Below are 22,021 nucleotides of genomic sequence, written 5' to 3' on the forward strand. Positions count from 1 at the left end.
TATTCACTTTGTGAAGATTCCATGCCTATATCATTTGTGCAAGTTTCCTATATGTGGACTTGAGTAAAGTTTAGAGTATTAACATTGTTAAATATAGAAGTTAATTGTTAGCAAGATTCAGCAAAAATGATTAGGCTGTAATGATCTTGAGTATATTATTAAGTTTTAGTTTGTATAGCAGTTCTAACTAGTAAAATAACATGAACAGATGACTAATTTGTTAGCATTTAATATAGAATATAAATTGTAATACCATTTTCTAAAGCATACATTTATTTTTTTTAATTAAAAAAATTTTTTTTTAACGTTTATTTATTTTTGAGACAGAGAGAGACAGAGCGTGAACAGGGGAGGGGCAGAGAGAGAGGGAGACAGAATTTGAAGCAGGCTCCAGGCTCCAAGTCATCAGCCCAGAGCCCAACGCGGGGCTCGAACTTCTGGACCGCGAGATCGTGACCTGAGTTGAAGTCGGACGCTTAACCGACTGAGCCACCCAGGCGCCCCACTAAAGCATATATTTAGAAAGAAAAGGAAATTTTAAGGCACTAGCGATTTTCAAGTAGAAGAAGTGCTTCATTGCCATGTTTAACATTTAACATTTAGCTGTACTGGTATTAATTTTTTATAATTTGGTTACTCTTTTTTTTCATTTGAGGCCATATTGGTACTCTTTCTATTTCTTTGATTTCTTCTGAGTTTTTCAAGCTTATAAGAATGTCTTCTATAGTTATTCTAGATTGATAAAATTAATCTTTGTATTGATTAACTCTAAAATTATAATTGAGACAGCAGTTGAATTTCCTCAGTGAAAAAGGTATATGTCTACACAACATCTGAAATAATGCAAAATGTCTGCGTAGGTTCTAGAACACTATCTTCATGCATTTAATGTTTACTTTATAATATTTCTTTTAGTATAATGAGTTCATTTTAAAAAAGGCTTTGATGCTAATTCAGAGATCCATAATCTGCTCACAATGTCTTTCACATGTAGTTTTGATGATAACTGACAAGCTGTAAGTTAATTAGCACAGAACTTACTAATGAGGATGTTAAAATTTAATTTAAAAGTGAGGATTTTTATTTGTATACTCTGGACAAATTGAAGGAAATTCAATCATACATATGATAAGCATTTCAGGCACTTTTTCCTCATTCGGGTACTTTATTAGATAACAATGAGAAAATATAATTAACTTAATGATAGCAAAGTTTTGAAAGTATGCTAAGATTGCTTGTCTTTAAAATCGGGGATAACCCAAAACCAAAGCAGTAAAGTAAGGTCTGTTAATTAGCATGGAAGACAGCTTCTTGAATTAATATGTGGTGTTAATTAACAGGAAGTCTGATGTTGTGTTGTAATTACCACCAATATTTTTGACATACTGAGTGACTGAAGGTGAATTATATAGATAGCAATTGAGTAAACACTTTTGTGCTTAGGAACGTTTTCCTTTGTTTCTGTTTCCTAGAAATATGGACAGACTTCTTAGACTTGGAGGAGGTATGCCTGGACTGGGCCAGGTTAGTATATATAGACCGTTAGTATTTTTTGTGTGTGTAAACTGCATGTCTTTCTCTAGTTACCCAAAGAGAAAGAAATCACTCCCAAGAAATTGTCTCACAGATAACCTTATGGTAAGAAGCTTACCTTATTGCTGGTTGTTGTATTGCAACAGTAAATAACATGTGGAGAACATTTTCTATTATCTTAATTATTTTCTCCTAGGAATAAGAATTTTCTACTTTTTAATTTAAAATTTGAGTGTATGTGAGGTTATCAATCTTGCCTTTTAGTAAAAAAAAAAAAAAAAAAAGGACTCAAAATATCTTATTTCTGGGTTTACAATGTAGAAGTAACACATGAAAAAGTAAACATGGCATCCTCTTGGCAACATTGAGAAAACTGACCCATAGAATGTATGTACAATTTTAAAACTGATGGATTCCTTATAGTAGTTATGATACATGGGTGAATTAATATGTAATATCTCTTTTGTTTTTTAAATTTGGTATATACGGTTTCTTACATTCCTATTAAAACTAAATTTGTTTTCACTTTTAATACTATATTTACCTTCATGCTGTTGGGCAAACAGTCTGTAGATAGATTTTTTTTTTTTTTGGTCTCAAAGTATTTATTCTGCTTTTAGCTGAAGAAGAAACTTTTGCCGTTTTTTGAGTTCTGCACTGATTATCTTTCCAGTCCTCCATTCACAAAAGTGATAACTATGTGTTGTTCTTTTCCTGAGACTTTTATGTAATATGTTGTTTAATGACCAAATTTTGGGAATTTTTTTTTCCTAAAGTTTATTTATTTTCTTAGTAATCTCTACACCCAGTGTGGGGCTTGAACCCACAACCCTGAGATCAAGACTTGCATGCTCTTCTGACTGAGCCAGCCAGGCACCCCGGGAATATATTTTTTTAATTATTTTTATTTATTATTATTATTATTATTATTATTATTATTATTATTATTATTTTTGCCTTCTGTTGGGGCTGGTTTGTAGACCTGAGAATATTTTTATAACCTGTCTTATAACCCTTTTTTTTAGTTACCAGCTTTCCCTCATTTCTGTATCACTGGCAGTGAGTTTGTCTTCCTTCATTTAAAATAGTCTGTATTTGGTGAAAGAACGTTTTGTTTGGGATTTCATGGTGTTTTCAGTGTGGAGGCACTTTTACCCAAATTCCTTGAGTAGATCTATTATGGCTTCTACTAAACTTTCTCCTGTTAGAAAACTGGAATCATTTTGTGATTCTGTATTGCATCCTTGTGTAGACATCAGCTGTTTTTACTTTTATTAGTGTTGAATATTTCTCAGGTTCATTTACTGTCAGCATGTTTCTTTATGATTCTTCATTTTTGTAAGAGCTGTGTAATCCATTCTAAGAGGACTGAGCCTCTCTGAATTTGACCCTTCCAAAACTGTGTCCATACTTTTATAAGCATTCTAGATAACTTCTAGAATTCCCTAATGTATTCTGAAATGAGCAATAACAACATTAAGGCATATGAAAGTGTCAGAAGTGAGCTGAGGTAGTATGTAGGTACTGCAGTTTTACCTGCAAAATGTAGGCAATGGTAATTGCCTTAGTAGAATTCTTTTTCTTTTTTTGCCTTAGTAGAAGTTGCAGCAAATTTAAATACCAAAGTAATTTTTCTTAAGCATTAGATGCAATAAATTATATATCCATGCTGGAAATCCAAATCCATGCTGGGGAAATTTCTGGACGTGAAATAAGGTTTTATTGACCACAGATTGAGCTATATTGTATCTCAGTGACCACTGCAAACCTTTGCAGTAAGTGAAAAGCTTAAGTTTGGTTCAATAACTTCTCCTTGGTTTCTGATACTTAATTGCCTCATGTGTCCTCTGTATTCTTTTTTGAACTTAAAAATATGTTGTTTGAGAATCTGTTATTTCATGTATGTGTTTCATCTTCCCAGTTAGATGACAAACTCTTAAGGGAGAATTTGTGGAGTGCTAATTTCTGTGATCTCTCCTTTATCTAATACTAGTGTGCAATGATTTTTTTTCCTAACATTTTATTTTACTCTTGTTCTAGACTTATTTGACAAATACTTAAGTGTTACTTTTGCAACAAGTGTTACAATAACAAATAATGTTATCATAACAAATACGTGTTACTTTTCAATAAACAGGAATAAAACGTTGTGTATTGTTTATTTTTAATAAAGACAAAGATATTTGGATTGGTAATAACTACTCTTTCCATTCAGTAATGGATAGTAGCCAATAAAATTAAAAAAGGAGACATAAGCTGCTTTATCCCTCCAAAAATAAATGGGGAATGTTACTTTCTTACCATTTAACAGAAAAGTCATAATGTTGTTATAAATAGGGGCAGAATACTTGCTGGTAAGTTTGCAGATGGTCCTTTTAAAACATGAGACTACGAACAGAACAGAGTTCTTCATCTTAACAACTCTTAACTGTCTCTGAAATTAAGTGATTTTCTTTTCTCCGTGGCTAATCTTTCCACTTATTCTCTGATCCCATCCTCTCTTGAAACTTTGCTCTTTTCAATTGCCCCCTTTCTCTGCCTACAAAAATGTTTGTCTTCTGTATCCAGAAACAACAAAACTTCACTGCATTCTGCCATTAAGCCTTTTCTTACATTTATTTCTAAAATTTCTAAAGCAACAGCTTATACTCAAAGATTCTACTTCCTTACCTTTATCGACTCTTGTGAGGTTATATACTGGCCTCTTCCATTACTATTTTAGAATTGCTCAAATTGCCAAATCTATTGGCCTACTTTAGTTCCCTTTTCACTGGGCTTCATTATTTTAAAACTGTTCACAATGTCTTTATTAAAACTTTACCTTGGTACTTTTTCCTAGTTCTTCATTATTGTGTCCATACCTACAAAACAACTAGAAGCTTTATTTTTTTTTAAATATTAATTTAAAAAAACTTTTTTTTTAAATGTTTATTCTTGAGACAGAGACAGAGCGTGAACAGGGGAGGGGCAGAGAGAGAGGGAGACACAGAATCTGTAACAGGCTCCAGGCTCTGGGCTGTCAGCACAGAGCCCAATGCGGGGCTCGAACCCACGAACTGTGAGATCATGACCTGAGCCGAAGTCAGACGCTTAACCGACTGAGCCACCCAGGCGCCCCTAAATATTACATTTTTAAATGTTAATACTTGAACAGTGATAGGCTAACATCATTAAATCTATCCACAGTCTCCTATATAAACCTATCAGTAATTTGAAGTAGAAACAAGCAGATGTTTTATTAGAACTATTAAAATTTGTAAACTAGTGGCTTTAAATTTCAAATGTATTTTTTTATTTGCTAACGTGCTTACAAACATGAAATTACTGTAAGACGTGAGATGATTTATTAAATGCATGTACTGTTGTAAATTTGGCATTTGGCTACTTGATTGTCTTTATAACTATCCCAACTTAGGTCTTGACTACTAACCTTTCTGCAAGCTGTGAGGACAAAACTCAAGAGATAGGTACAGCTAAAGCATAATCTCCAGTCTCTTAAAGTTTTAGTTTAAGTCTTTGGGTCTATTTTAGCTTTAGAAACAGGGCAGTCTTTTCAGATTTTAATCTTCTCAAGCTTAAAAGTAAATGACTTCTTTTTTTTCTTTTATTATTTATTTATTTTGGGGGGGGGAAAGAGAGAGAGAGAGAGAAAGAGAAAGAATCCCAAGCAGGCTCCGCACCATCAGTGCAGAGCCTGATGTGGGGCTTGAACACTCAAACCATGAGATCATGACCTGAGCCAAAATGAAGAGTGGGATGCTTAACCAGCTGAGCCACCCAGGCACCCCAGAAGTAAATGAATTCTTAAGTAAAATGTCGGTAGCATCTGTTGGCTTGTCTTGTATTTGAAATTGTTAGGCCAGTATATTGATTTTCTAAGAACATTGTTACTTAACCTAGGTATCTTACATTTTAGTAGACGCATAGCAATTATGTTTAAGTGCTTGGCACATATTAACTACTTTGAGTGGATACTGGTGCTCATTAAAAACAGTATGATTTGAAAGTAGAGTGGATGTGGGGTTTCTAACTTTTTACACAGTAAAGGTAAATAAGACTGAATTGAGAAGATGATGTTTGAGCTAAACTTTGGAATGAGTATATGGCAACACATATTCAAAATGTTGGAGAATAAGTGATGTAAGGGAAAACAATGAGGAAAGAATCTGGTAAATGAATTTGGAGTAGATTGTGAAAGGGTTGAATGCCATTCCTGTTGATTCTTACTTTTTCTCCCCATAGGCATTATAGTTTATAAACTTTTTTTTTTTTGTAGCAGAGTTACGAGGTAATTCAATCTGTATTCTTGAAAAGTAATTCTAGTGGTAGTTTGCAGAATAGATAGAAAGGAAGAGATTGAAGTCAGAGTCCTCAATTATATGAAATACTTCTGACTTTTAACCTTTCAGGCACATAGTAGGATTTTACTTTTCCATCATTTTTTAAGTTAGCCTGAACATGGTTTTGCTTTGACCAATGGAATGTGAGTTGGAAATTAATAGGTCACTTTTATGTGGAAGCTTTAAGTATGATTTGCCTGTCCTGGTAATCAAGGAAGCATGGAGATCTTTGTTAGCTGGGTCCCTGAGAGGGAATGAAAAACCTGCAAGTCAGAAATCCTGGACTTTTGTGTGAAATGTCCTAATTATTTTGGTCTCTGGTTTTTGTTTTAAGAAACATGATGTAGGCCAAACTAAGCACATATGCAGACCTGTGTTGCCTATAAGTAAGTTATCAGTCGGTATCTTTTCTGATACAGGCCCTTAGTGATTTCCAGATGCAAAAATAATGGACAATACTCTAGATGAATGATCAGAGGAGGCTTTCTGAAAGTGGTGAGATGTAAGCTGAATTTTGAAGGAGTATTTCAGGTAGCGTGATTTAAACAAAATAAGTTCCTGAATTGGATGTGTTCTAGTGTATTTGTTATAACTCTCAAATCCATGCAGTGTATGGCTTTTGTATACATAACTAATAACGAGTTTTCTGTTTCCATGGGTCTTTGAGTAGAAATGTTTGTTCAGTTGTTTGTCTTTTGAATTTTGGTCTAATGTTTTATAGAAAGGATTAACACAGTAATGGGAAAAAATACTTGGAATAAATGAAGAAATAATACCATTTTCATAGATAAGGAGTTTTAATATCAGATGCCAGTTTTCCAATTTAATCATAAATCCAGTGCAGTTCCAGTAAAAATATCAACCAGCATTTTCATGGAATTAGAAAACTGATTCTAAAATTCATATAGGTGGGGTACCTGGGTGGTTCAGCTGGTTAAGCGTCTGGCTTCTGTTCAGGTCATGATCTCGTGGTTCATGGGTTCGAGCTCTGCATTGGGCCCTCTGCTGTCAGCACAGAGCCTGCTTTGGATCCTCTGTCTCCCCTCTGTTTCTCCCTCCCCACCCCCCAAGGGTGCTCTTTATCTCTCTCAAAAATAAACGTTTTAAAAAGTATGAAATTCATATAGGAAAAAAATAATCCAAAAATAGCAAAGAAATTGTTAGAAAGGAAAAGGAAACTTGCTCTACCAAAAATCAAAATATATTTTAATATTATATGCCTCAAGTAGTATAATATTGGTATGTAGATAGATCAGTGCAATCAATTAAGAAGTCCAGAAGTAGAATTATGCATATATGGGAACTTGATTTGTGATAGAAATTGTACTAAAAATTAGGAAGGAGAGGCCTGTTCATTAAATGATGCTGGAACAAGTGGCTTTCTGTATTGGGGGAAAACTAATAGTAGATTCCTACTTTATTCTATACACAAAAATGTATGGCACATGGATTGAAGACATGACTATGAAAATCAAACTTTATAAGTTTGGAAGACACACCAATTAGGATGGCTGTTATCCCAAAACAAAAAAAAAACACAACAACAACAACAAAAAACACAACTAGAAAATCACAATTGTTGATTGGGATGTAGATAATTTGGAACCCTGTGCATTACTGGTAGGAATATAAAATTATGTTACCTCTGTGGAAAACAGTATGGTGGTTCCTCAAAAAATTAAATGTAGCATTACCATATGACACAGTAATTCTATTTCTGCGTGTATATCCCAAAGAATTGAAAGCTGGGACTCAAAGATTTTTGTACACCTATGGTCATGGGATTATTCACAGTGGCCAAAAGGTGGAAACGACTTGTATCTTACTGATAGATGAGTAGATAAACAAAATGTGATATGTACATGCTATGGAATATTATTCAGCCTTAAAAAGGAAGGAAGAATCTGACATACCAAATTCAACATGGATAAACCTTGAAGACATGACGCTAGGTGAAATAAGCCAGTCACAAAAGGACAAATATTGAGTGATTCTGCTTATATGAAGTACTAGTCAAATTCATTGAGACAGAAGGTAGAGTGGTTGTTGTAAGGGGTTGGGAGACCTAGTGATGTGGTTGTTAGTGTTTAATGGGTACAGGGTTTCAATTTGGGAAGATGAAAAAATTCTGGAAATGGATAGTGGTGTTGGTGGCACAATAATGTGAATGTACTTAAAGCCATAGAACTGTATACTTAAAAATGTTTAAATGATAAATTTTGTGTTGTGTGTTTTTTACCACAATAAAATTTTCAATATTTTTATAATGAGATTAATACCTACCATAGATGTTTCTTAAAAGGATTAAATAAACTAACGTGTCAGTCACACAGTAGACAGACCCCATAAAATTTTTTAGAAGAAAATTTTGCCTTTATGACCTCCGAATAGGAAAGCAAAACTCATAAGGTTGCTAATTTGACTGCTTCAGTACATTACTATCTCTTGTCCCAACAAAGACTGTAGAAACAAACTTAAAAGACAAGGGATAGAGAAGATGTTTGTAACACATTTGTCTGCAACACATTTAGCAGAATCATAAATCAGTAAGACAATAAAAGACAACCTCAGAAGAAAGAACATGTAATGGCAATTTGTAGAACAAGAACTGCCAGCAAGTAGGAAAAGATACTCCGCTTCACTGTACATCACAGAAACGAAAATTAGAACAAGTATTAGAGTTTTTTAAAAACAAAAGTCTGGGGGCCCCTGGGTGGCTTGGTCGGTTGGGCGTCCGACTTCGGCTCAGGTCATGATCTCACGGTCTGTGAGTTCAAGCCCCGCGTCGGGCTCTGTGCTGACAGCTCAGAGCCTGGAGCCTGCTTCCGATTCTGTGTCTCCCTCTCTCTCTGCTCTTCCCAGTTCATGCTCTGTCTCTCTCTGTCTCAAAAATAAATAAACGTTAAAAAAATTTAAAAAACAAAAAAAACACAAAAGTCTGTTAAGTGTTAAGATTTTGGAAAGCAAAGATTTTCACATAAGTTTTTTCCCTTTGGTTAGGTGTGGGTGTGCAGTATGGGTGTGAGAATTGGTTAAGGATTGTATATCAGTGTTTTAGAACATTACGTGGCAAATAGAGAACCATAAATATACGTTGAATGAACACACTGTGTATGGAGTGTAAATGCTTGAAGTCACTTTGGAAATTAATTTGACGGGTAAGTAGTAAAATTGAAAATGCCCTGACTTCTGTGACTCAGCAATTCCATTTATTCACTTTAGAGAAATTCTCACACACATGTGTCAGGACACATGTTTAAGGATATTTATTATGACATTGTTTAGATTATTGAAAAATTGCAAACACCTAAATTTCTGTCTGTGGGAAAATGTGTTACTGGAATATAATGGAATGGAATTATTATACTCCAGTTAAAATGGACTAGATTCTTAGACTTATAAACATATTAAGGGAAAAAGTCAGGTTGTAGAGACATATACAATATGAAAGCATTAATGTTAATTTAAAACACAATACTTTTTTAAAGGGTACGTAACTTAAGTAAAAGTATAACAAATTCTACAGCAACACTATCGAGTAGAGCTTTCTGCAATGATGGAAATATTCTATATGGACTCTAGTACAATAGCCACTAGCTGTATTTGGCTGTAAAGCACTTGAAATGTGAGTAGAACAACTGAAGAACTGAATTTTAAATTTTACTTAATTTTAATTTCAGTTAATTTAAATTTAGTAGCCTCGTGTAGCTGTTCAGTCCATGAAGTATGCCCAGTGTGATCTGAATTTTTAATTTTAATTAAATGTATTGTTACATGTAGCTAGCAACTACCTTAGGCCTAGATAAACCAACACAAATTCATGAGAAGGGAGGGAGGTAAAAGGAACTTTTATTTCATATATACTGTTTTTTATTTTTACTTTTTTTTTTTTTAATTTTTAAAGTTATTTGTTTGTTTTGAGAGAGAGAGCACAAGTGAAAGTGGGGGAGAGCCAGAGAGAGGGAGAGAATCCCAAGCTCTGACAGTGCAGAAGAGCCCGATGTGGGGCTCAGTCTCACAAACTGTGAGATCAGTCATGACCTGAGCAGAAACCAAAAGTCAGAAACTTAACCGACTGAGCCACCCAGGTGCCTCTGTTCTCTCTTCTTAATAGACAAATGAACAAACAAAAAATAAGCAAAAGAACAAGTCAGTGAGTACCATTAAATGACGTTAAATAACATTTTACATTTTTTTAAATGCTGATTTATTTTTGAGAGAGAGAGGGAGACACAGAATCCAAAGCAGGCACCAGGCTCCGAGCTGTCAGCACAGAGCCTGACTCAAGGCTCGGACCCACAAACTGTGAGATCATGACCTGAGCCAAAGTCGGACGCTTAACTGACTGAGCCACCCAGGCACCCCTCCTTTAGTACTTTTTAAAAAAGTCACCAAGTAAAACAAAACCAGAAATGCATCTTAATTTATTTTTCAGTACTTCTTTTTCATGCTTTGCTTAGGCATTCCATATAAATCTAGAGAGGTTGCCAGAGGCTAGACTATGTAGGGCCTTGTAGAAGATGCTTTTCCAACTGAGTTGGGAAATCATTAGAGATTTTTCAGCAAAGGAGTTAATGCTTGAAACATTTTTTAAAAACCTGGGTACTCTGGAGAGGAGAGGTAAGATGGCAAGAATGGAAGCAGAGACAAAGGCTACTACAGCACTATTTTAAGGTAAATTACAGATTTTCATAGAAGGCTTTTTTTTATATGTTCCTTGAGCTCTTTAGCTTGTTTTGACAACTTTTTATATACTGATGGATGCTTCTGGTTACCTTTTTTTTTTTTTTTCTTTGATTCTTTGAGTATTCTATCCTTAGGTGATCCTCTGAACATTTACAAAGAGCCCTTCTAAACATTCGTAGATTAATTTGGCCATTTTTCTGCCTATTAAGAAGTAGGGAAGGGTCAAGAAATTGTATTTGTTTTCTTTGCTTAACTACAAATAAATAGTGATTTTGCTTTAGAAACAAAGCAAAAATATAATATGCCTTTATTTTTTTTTCATTTGCTGTGCTTGCCAGGTAATCTATTATTTTTAAAGTATAGTTCCTAATTATTCATGTACTTGAGCTGGTGTTTCTACTGTAGAAAATTAGGAAAGGTCAGGTCAATAGCAAGCTAATTAGAGCATACTCTTTCTAGTTGTCATTGTATTGTAATTCTGCTGAATAGATATTAAGCCCCATGAAAAATGTGGTGCACTTGAGAGGTCTCAAATCTACTCTTGAGATTCTCAAGTAAAAGGAAAACAAATTCCTGGTGGGTGCATTGTGGTTACTCTCTGTCATCTTGTTTGAACTTTCTAGTGAGTGGTCTTTCAAGGGGAAGAATCTTTGACACTTGTGAATGTTAAACTTCTAATTTGATGTGAAATTACCATAAATGGTTTTGTTTGAGTTCTTTAAGGGGAGCAGTTATTTTCTTCTTTCTTTTTTCTTTTTTTTTTAATTAAAATTTGTTTTCCATTTTTTTAAGTTTACTTATTTATTTTGAGAGAGATAGGAGACAGTGCGAGCGGGGAGGGGCAGAGAGAGAGAATCCCAGGCAGGCTTCACACTGTCAGCACAGAGCCCGATGTGGGGCTTGACCCCCACAACCATGAGATGATGACCTTAGCCGAAATCAAGAGTTGGATGCTCAAACCGACTGAGCCACCCAGGTGGCCTGGGGAGCAGTTATTTTCAATTACAGTGAGATTGCCTTCCAAACTTACATTCTGATGAAATAGAGCATCAAAATTATGAGGAAAAATGAAACATTAAAACTTTAAATTTGAAGTCAAATATATGACGGACTAAGACATTTGATACCATTTTTGGTAGAAAAAGTATATGGGATGAGAAATAAGAGAAGATACCCCTGTTTAATATAGGAAACTAAGATATTGCAATGTAATCTCAATATGCCAAATGTGTGGGATGTTACGATCTTGAAAATCTGGTGTATGTCGTTTTCTTCCCTACCCTCAACATTGTTTTGCATATTTGATTTATTGGCCGTCTTGCTCATTTGGAGCACTGATCTTTGGGTTTCCAGTTTTAAACTTTTGTGATGTAACTTGTAACTTTTCAGATCATATTACCATTTGGACAGTTCTCTAGATAAAATACTAATACTCATTTAAAATCTGGACAGATATGGTTAGTGTTCTCTCTCACAACACATTCAAGGTGGTTCTTTGTGGGGTGTTATCTGGGTTGAGTGCCGGGGAAGCATATGCCACCAGAGCAGGGCAATAGTCTCCCTCAGGCAGCTTCCCAGCACTGCTCTTCACACTGCTGGTGGTTTCACAGGCTCTTCCTGCCGGGACACTGAGTGCCTATGTTGAGCACAATGGGAAGGCTTAGGGACAATGAAGAATAAATTAATGATTTTGATAGTTACACTTTTCTCTTACTCCTGTGTACTTCCCTCTTTTCACCCAAATATGTTCTTACCTGCCTATGGTAGCTCTCTGTTAATTAGTTCTTTGTTCTCTAGCGTTCTAAACACCAGAGCCTAAGTAATTAATTGAAAGCAAAATGCCAATCAAAAGTAGATAAACTAACAAAATCTAGTTTTGGTAAGGCACCCTTTAATGTTTTATAGAAAAGGTGTTCTTTTACTTCATGGAAACTGCTTATTTCATTACCTAGTAGAATATATTTTTGTTATCTTTAAATAGCCATATCAGTGTAGGGAGACCATTTTGATTTTACTTTAGTTTGCCCCTGGTTCCACAGTTTCAGGCTATTATTTCCTTCCCATTTTACCCTCTGATTTGTATTTAAATTTTTTTAATTTTTAATTTTTTATTTTAGAGAGAGTGAGAGAGAATGTGAAATGGGGAAGGGGGCAGGAAGGGGGGGGGGGAGAGAGAGAGAGAGAGAGAGAGAGAGAGAGAGAGAATATTAAGCAGGCTCCACACTGAGCAGGGCTTGATCCTACAACCCTGGGATCGTGACCTGAGCCAAAATCAACAGTTGGATGGATGCTCAACCTGCTGAGCCACCTAGGCACTCCCCTAATTTCTGTGTTATAGATTAAATGAGATCTTTGAAAATTTTATAGTTCAGTCTTTCAACAAGGCTCTTCCTTAGGGGTTTCCTTGAGGGCTGTGAAAATTGTAGCAATATAGGGAGATAGCCAAATACTCCGAAGAGGGAATGTAATTGTCAGTGGGGTCTAGGGCAAGTGTATGGCTCCATAAAGAGAACCCACATATTTTTACAGTTATCAGGATTCCCCTAGAATTTATAGAAGTGGTCTTATACCGAATATGGACAGATGCCGAATGCTTCCCATGTTTTGATGTGAGGTGTTCTATGTACTTAATCTCCTCATTTAATCCTCATAACAATCCTATATGAATAGGGATAATTATTCCTGTATTATAGGGTTGAGTCACAGAACTAAGAAGTGAAGTTAGACTTGGAACTCAAGTCTGATGCCAAAGTCTATTCTATATCAACAACATCTATATCAGGTAGATAATCTTATAGTGTTGTCATTGGCTACTTTCTTCATAAATTAAAAAATCTTAATTAGTCTGGAAATTTTTATTGCAAAATGTAGGTGAAGAGTAAGATGCTTGCTTTTTAAATTTTTAGGAAACCTAAAATATTTGAGAGGATTTTTCTTCATTATGACATGTAATATCAATTTCATGTTTTAAGAATATTTAGGTATTGACTGCTTATTTCATTTTATTCCCTATGATAATGTATAATGTATACCTTGACATATTGGCAAAAGCAGAGTATACAAATAGGACAACTTTTTAAAGAAGGTTTATGTTCCTTTCTCCTTTTAGTTTATAAAACATTTTCCTTACTATTCAGAAATTGATTAGTGCTCTAAATTGACTGCCAAAATAAAGTTGTTATATTAAAAAAATTACTTTTGGAAAGACGCTCTTTACTAAGCGAATTTGAATGACCAGTCTTGTTGTACCTTGACTTGTAATAATGAAAGAAGAGGTACAGAGAGCTGTTTTATTTGAATAATAGACTTGCCAATTAGCCATCAAGTGCTTCCATCTGTGAAATTTTTGATCAGATGGGTTAGCTGGGATGTTTCCAGACTAGGGCATCATAAATGGCACTTGAAAACTGTCACTTTGATGATGAGGTTTCAAGTATTACACTGCTTGATGCTGTGGAACCTTTTTTTCCTTTTGCAGTACCATGTTTTTTTAGAACATACTGATCCCACTTATGAATTCTGTGGCATCAAGAGAACTTGGGAGACCTGCCACTGATGTAAAGTTCTGCTTAATCTGCTGCTCTGCCCTGTGCTGAGATTGGTTTTTAAACCAGAGTATTAACAGCTTCTTTAATGGCCTGCACAGTAACGTTGGTTGGAGATCTGACTGGCACAAGCAGGTGATGCTCATTGCCCATGGGCCATGAAGCTGGCACACACTGGCAAGTTTCTTTGTACTTTCCTGGTAACATACATTCATTTTCAAATGTCTCCCTCCCTTAAATAAATGTAGAGTAGTCTGAGGCCACTTAAGTGTTGAGATTTCTACATGTAGCAGTTATATGGAATGAATTGAACATCTGTCTTGTATATTTTTTAGGATTTAAATTACTTACTGGTAATTATTACATTTTAAGATTTGTTTAGTAATTTGGAAATATAGATTTCTGGAATAATTGTCATATGTTTTTTTCTCACTGTGCCATATCTTCCTTGCTTGGTCTTATAATTAAAAAAATTTTTTTTTAATCTTTGTTTTTGAGAGAGAGACAGACACAGTGCGAGCAAGGGAGGAACAGATAGAGAGGGAGACACAATCCAAAGCAGGTTCCAGGCTCTGAGCTGCCAGCACAGAGCCCGATGCAGGGCTTGAACCCACAAACTATGAGATCATGACATGAGCCGATGTCAGACACTTAACCGATTGAGCCACCCAGGTGCCTGCTTGGTCTTATATTTTATAGGATGTTTTCCTTAGTAAGTTGACTTCTTCGAATGCTTGTGGATATGGTTAGATTATGGAGTCCCTCTCTGGTCCTCAATTTGTGTACGGACATATTCATGCCTTTGTCATTTTGTGGACACCAGCCTGGCTTTCTCTCTGCCTTGGCACAGATCTCTGATCTGTCTAAACTCCCTGAGAAAGGCAGTAGGCAAGGATGAAAGCCCACATTCTGGAACTAGACTAGATCTGAATGGCCTAGAGAGACTAGAGAAAATGACAATACAGTATCCATATGCAGGAAAACAGATGTCTGGGGTCTTGTTCCTATTCATTTTTCTTCCAGGGTTTGTTTTCATATGTTAACATCATCCTCAGTCCCTTCAACCTCTCTGAGTGGACTTTGTCCCAGTGAGAAAAAAGTATCAATTCAAATGTTTTGTTGTTTGTTATTTTGGATTATCTAACCACTGTGCCCTTTTTATTCTTAGGTTTGGCTTTTCTTCCCTCTCCTAGGCAAAAATGTCCAGGAGTTCATAAATAGCATTAATTAAGCAACAGGTTTCCATTTTACAGAAGAAATTGAGGCATATGGCAATTAAGTAACTATGACATTTGAAGGAAAAAATAATGATTTCAGAGTGGAACTGAATGACTTGCTTTTAGGTGTTCCTATGTAGAGCCTTAAACAACAGTATAAATGGATGTGACAGTGTGATCTTTGCCTTCCTTCCCAAAAGAATAGAATTTTCCCCTGGGCGTTTTGACCACAGCTTTAATGCTCTGTAATAAGTTTTGGTTGACTTTTTATTTTTTTTCCTGTCCCCGTTCCTTTAATTCCTCTGAAATAACAACTCTGTAATCTTTTGGTTGGTATTCCAAATTGTATTGGGCATAGATGAATGTTTAATGACGTTAAGGCAGAGGTCAGTAGTATTTCTAGGAAATCTTGGAGAGATGTTTCCTATTTCTTAATCTCTTCTCTGTTATGCCTCAGAACGTCTGAGATTTTTATGCTTCTAACCAGCATAAATCAAGGAGTTGTTTTGAGAACTGAACAAAGTAGTTTTAAATAGGTAGTTACTTTTAAATAGGTAGTATGACTTCTTACAGAGTTCAGAAGTTAGAACTGTGTATAAGTTGAATAAGTGCCTTGCCATTTCTGTCATCTTCTCTAGAAACAACCACTGTTAGCAGTTTCTGTCCTTCTAGAGATACTCTGTATTAGTGCTGTCCAAGTAGCACCTTCCGTGAACAAAGAAACATGGTATACACAGCTGTGCAATATGGTATCCACTAGCCACATGTGGCTGTTGAGCCCTTGAAATATGGGTGGTATGACTGAAGAACTAAATTTTTAAATTTAATTTTAAATAATTTAAGTTTAAAAGTTTATTAGAGAGAGAGAAAATGAACCAGCAGGGGAGGGGCAGAGAGAGAGGAAGACAGAGGATCTGAAGCAGGCTCTGTGGTGAAAGCAGAGAGCTAAATGTGGGACTCGAACTCATAAACCATAAGATCATGACCTGAGCCAAAGTTGGACGCTTAACTGACTGAGCCACCCAGGGGCCCCTCAATAATTTAAGTTTAAATAACTACAATTTAGCCAGTGGGTACTGTATTGGACAGTGGGAATATACATACTTAATAGTATATCCTGGATATTGTCCCCTCCCATATTCAGTACCTATAAAGCTACCTCATTTTTCTTTAAGTGATTGTTATCCCCTTTTATGGATGAACCATGACTTATTTAACCAGTCTTCTGTTGATAAACACTTAGGTTGTTTCTTTTTCTTTTTTTTTTTTTACTATTTATTTATTTTTGAGAGAGCGAGAGAGACAGAGCATGAGCAGGGGAAAGACGGAGAGAGGAGACACAGAATCTGAAGCAAGCTCCAGACTCTGAGCTGTCAGCACAGAGCCTGACGTGGGTCTCAAACCCACGAACTGGTGAGATCATGACCTGAGCCGAAGTCGGATGCTTAATCGACTGAGCCACCTAGGCACTCCTACTTTGTTTCTCGTATTAATGTTTATGAAAAGGTATTTACTACAACATTGGCAGCTTTGAATTTAGGTGTCACCACTTACCTTGATCACTTTGCACACATTGGTTAACTTCTTTGAGTCCCAGCTTCCTCATTTATACTACAGGCACTATAGTACTTATTTTGCAGGATTATGTGATTATTAGAAGTAATGTTAGGTAATGGACCTCCAGAATGGTGCTAGAAACCCATATTAGGAGTGGTAGATAATGATAGCCTTACTGTTTACTTATTTTAATAATGAAACCATAACAACTCAGGACTGTATTTAATGTTGAATTATGGCAGAACATTCAAAAGGCTTCAGTTAGCCTAATTTAGGTTTGTAAGTGCAGATAGTTTCCACCTTTTATTCAGCCGACTTCTCTGAATTGTATATAGCCATCTGTAGATTACTTTTCATTTGCTAATCTAGAACTTTTTTATATCAGCTGGCAAATTGTACATTTCAAGCTCTTACATAGTGCCTTCTTTGTCAGACAATGGTTAAATTTAAGCAGGGTCACTGATTTTTTTTTTTTTTTTTTTTGGTAGTTGACATTCAACATTATATTAATTTCAGATGTACAACATAGTGATTTAGCATTTCTTTGCATTACAAAGTGATGTAGCTGCCATCTGTCACCATATGAAGTTTTCATAATGTTATTAACTCTGTTCCCTGTGCTATACATTGCTTCCTCACATATTATTTATCTTATAACTAGAAGTTTGTACCTTTTAATCTCCTTTCCTATTTCGCCCTCCACCCCTCTTCCTTGGCAACCACCAGACTGTTCTCTGTATCTAAGAGTCTGTTCTATCTTGTTTTATTCATTTGTTTTGTTTTTAGATTCCACATGTAAGTGAGATTATATGTATTTCTCTGACTTATTTCACTTAGTATAATACCCTCTAGGTCATCCATGTTGTTGCAAATGACAAGATTTGATTCTTTTTTGTGGTTGAGTAATTTTCCATTGTATATATACTACAGCTTTATCCATTCATCTGTGGATGAATGCTTAGGTTGATTCCATATCTTGGCTATTGTAAATAATGCTGCAGTGAACATAGGGGTGCATATATCTTTTTGAATTAGTGTTTTTGTTTTCTTCAGATACATATCAAGGGATGGAATTGCTGGATCATATGGCAGTTGTATTTTTAATTTCGGAGGGAACATCCATACTGTTTTTCATAGTAGCTGCACTAATTTACATTCCCACCAACAATGCACAAGGGTTCCTTTTCCTCCACATCTTTGCCAACATTTGTTATTTCTTGTCTTTTTCATAATAGCCATTCTGACAGGTGTGAGATGATATCTCATTGTGATTTTGATTTACATTTCCCTGATGATTAGTGATGTTTCATGTGTCTCTTGGCCATCTGTATGTTTTCTTTGGAAAAATATCTATTCATGTGCTCTGCCCATTTTTAAATTAGATTGTTTTTGATATTGAGTTGTGTGCGTTCTTTATGTATTTTGGATATATATCCCCTTATCATTTATATCATTTGTAAATATCTTCCATTCAGTATGTTGCCTTTTTGTTTTTTGATTTTTTGTTGTTTTTGTTGCTGTGCACAAGCTTTTTTATTTTGATGTAGTACCATGTGTTTATTTTTGCTTTTGTTGCCCTTGCCTGAAGAGACATCCAAAAAACATATTGCTCAGACTGATGTCCAAAAGCTTATTGCCTATGTTTTCTTCTAGTTTTATGGTTTGCGGCCTTACGTTTAAGTCTTTCATGTATTCTGAGTTTATTTTTGTATATGGTGTAAGAAAGTTGTCTTATTTCATTGTTTTGTGTGTAGTTGTCCAATTTTCCCAATATTTTTTATTGAAGAGACTGTTCTTTCTCCATTGTTTCTTGCCTTCTTTGTTGTAGATTAATTGATCGTATAATCATGGGTTTATTTCAGGGCTCTTTATTCTGTTCCATTGATATGTGTGTCCATTTTTGTGTCAGTACCATATAGCTTTGACTACTATAGCTTTGTAGTATTGTTTACATTTGGAACATTATATACCTCCAGCTTTTTTGTTCTTTCTCAAGATTGCTTTGGCTATTCAGGGTTTTTATGGTTCCTTACAAATTTTAGGATTATGTATTTGTTCTAGTCCTGTGAAAAATGTCATTGGTATTTTGGTAGGGATTGAATTGAATCTGTAGATTGCTTTGGATAGTATGGACATTTTAACAATATTAATTCTTCTAATCCATGAGCATGGTATATCTTTCGATTTATTTGTGTCATCTTTAATTTCTTTCATCAATGTTTTATAGTTTTCAGAGTACAGGTTTTTCACCACCTTGGTTAAATCTACTTCTAGATATTTTATTCTTATGGTGCAATTGTAAATGGGATTGTTTTCTTAATTTCTCTTTCTGACAGTTCATTAATAGTTCATAGAAAGAGAACATTTTAATTTTGTATCTTGCAGCTTTATTGAATTTATTCTAATAGTTTTTGGTGGAGTCTTTAAGTTTTTCTATATGTAGTATCTTGTTACCTACAAATAGTGACAACTTTTCTGATTTGGATGCCTTTTATTTCTTTTTCTTCTGATTGCTGTGGCTAGGACTTATGTATTGAATTAAAGCAGGTCACTCTGTTAATATAACACTGTATTTGAATATTTTATGGTATATTGGAATATTGGTGAATAACAGGGATATAAAAAGGCGGTAATACTATTTAGAAGCAGCTGTAGATCCTAAAATTATATGGATTATGGAAGCATATTATGAGTTTTGTTATAATTTTTTTCTTTAGTATTTTCAGTGCTGTTGCTTATTTGAAATAAAACCTTTAGAGTTATATTGAAGAAGTAAACTTTTTTGAGCACAGTATATATCTCTTTATTAAGGTTTTAAATTTTTCTCAGCAATTTTTTGTAGTTGTTAAATGTACAGAATTTTCATGTTATGTCATATTTATGTTATATTTCATATTTCATTTTATGTTATATTTCATATTCATATTATATTTCATATATTTCATGTTATATTTCATAACACTTATATTTCATAAATATTTCATATTTATGTTATATTTCATATTCATATTTCATATCTCCTATTTCATATATGAAATATATTTTATATATTTCATATATTATACGATTATAATAAGTAATTTTATTTCATTGATTATGTTGTCTGTAAAACATTTTACTTCTTTCTTTCTAATCTGGATGCCTTTTATTTTTTTTTTTTTTTGCTGAACTGACTGGAACCTTCAGTTAAATGGTGAATAGATGTAAAAGTGGGCTTTCCTATCTTGTTCCTGATCTCAGAGAAAGTGTTCATTCTTTTACCATCAAGTGTATTAGCTATGTGTTTTTAAATAGGTGGTTTTTATCAGGTTACAGAAGTTGCTTATTAGTTTTACTTTATTTAGTTTTCATCTAGAATGGATATTGGATTTTGTTAGATTCTTCTTTTGCTTTTGTTGAGATGATCACATTGACCCTTTATCATTATATAATGAGCTTCTTTAAATTGTTTGTTATTAACACAGATTCCAGTTTTCTTTTTATTTAGTGGTAATGTGGTACATTTTTTCCAGTGAATTTATTTGGGCCTTTATTTAACCTACTTTCAGTACCTTTCTTGTAAGCAGCATATAGGTGGGTCTTGTTTGTCTTCAGTCTAGTTTGCTAATCTTGGCTTTATGTTTTATTTCTTTTATTTTTTCTTTTATTTATTTCTTTGTTCCTTCCTTCCTTCCTTCCTTCCTTTTTATTTATTTTGAGAGAGAGAGAGAATGAGTGGGGGAGGGACAGAGAGAGAGGGAGAGTCCCATGTAGACTCTGCACTGTCAGCACAGAGCCTGATGCAGGGCTCAAATTCATGAACTGAGATCATGTCTGAGCTGAAATCAAGTTGAATGCTTAACTGTCTGAGCCACCCAGGTGCCCCAATCTTGGCTTTTTAATTGAGATATTTAGGTCATTTATATTTAATGTAATTATTGATATGGTTACATTTAAATCCATGATATTACTGTTTACCTATTTTTCTCATATTACAATTTACCTATTTTTCTCAAATATACATAACATAAAATTTACCACTTTAACCATTCTTAAGTATACAGTTCAGTGGCATTAGGCCTATTTTCATTGTTGTACAATCACCACCATCCATCTCCAGAACTCCTTTATCTTCCCAGACAGAAACTCTGTACTTATTAAACAATAATTCCTCATTCCCCTCTCTCCCAAGTCCTTGGCATGCAGCAGGAGAGGGGCAGAGAGAGAATGGTGAGAGAATCCCAAGCAGGCTCCACGAACTTGAGATCATGACCTGAGCTGAAATCAATGCTAAATTGACTGAGCCACCCAGGCACCCCAGAACATAACATTTTTTACATGCTGGTCTATTGCCCATTTAAACAATTGAGTTATTTTTCTTTTTAATATTGTGTTGTAAATATTATATTTTATATATTTTATATTAAAGATCTAAATATCTTTATATATTATGTATATATGCTCCTTTATATAGTTTGCAAATATTTTCTTCGAATCCATGGGTTATCTTTTCACTTTCTTGATGGTGACTTTTGAAACACTAAAATTTTTCATACTTATTCGAAGTCCAGTGTATCAGTTTTCTCTTTTATAACTTGTGCCTTTGATGTTGTACCAAGAAATCACTGTCTAACCAAAGTTCGGGAAAAATTACTCCTCAGTTTTCTTCTAAGAGTTTTATGACTTTAGCTCTTAAATTTATTTTTGTGATCCACTTTGTGCATGTTGTGAGGTGGGGATCATGCTTTTGCATGTAAATATTCTTAGCACCTTTGAAAAAACTCTTCCCATTGGAATTGTGTTGGTCCCTTTGTCGGAGACCTATTCACTTCTAATGTTAGGATTTATTTCTGAAATTTTAATTCTGTTTTATTGATATCTGTATTTGTCCTTACTGTACTGTAATACTTTTAAGATTTTTCTGTTTATCACTGGTTTTTAGTTATGGTGTGCTCTACGTTGATGTTGTTCATGTTTCTTGTGCTTGTGATTCTTTGAGATTCCTGTATCTGTAGGCTTATTATTTTCATCAAGTTTCAACAAATTTTGAATTACTTCTTTAAATATTTTTCTGTTCTCCTACCACCTATCCACCATTCAAGGATCCCAAAGACATGTATATTTTTTCTCATTGTAGTTGACCTATAGTTCATTTATGGCTTCT

At 34.5% G+C, this 22,021-nt stretch overlaps 1 protein-coding gene across 3 annotated transcripts in view; it reads left to right on the forward strand.

Moving 5' to 3' along the window:
* PSMD14 (proteasome 26S subunit, non-ATPase 14) overlaps window positions 1-22,021 on the forward strand; it is a 98,626-nt gene that overhangs the window by 7,852 nt on the left and 68,753 nt on the right. For all 3 annotated transcript variants that reach the window (XM_042948959.1, XM_042948961.1, XM_042948960.1), the window contains exon 3: window positions 1,473-1,524. In XM_042948959.1, the coding sequence (XP_042804893.1) occupies window positions 1,477-1,524 (48 nt within the window). In that variant the 5' untranslated portion in view covers window positions 1,473-1,476. The remainder of the gene's footprint in view (window positions 1-1,472; window positions 1,525-22,021) is intronic.

The sequence above is a fragment of the Panthera leo genome, chromosome C1, assembly GCF_018350215.1.
Source record: "Panthera leo isolate Ple1 chromosome C1, P.leo_Ple1_pat1.1, whole genome shotgun sequence".
NCBI classification, from domain to species: domain Eukaryota; kingdom Metazoa; phylum Chordata; class Mammalia; order Carnivora; family Felidae; genus Panthera; species Panthera leo.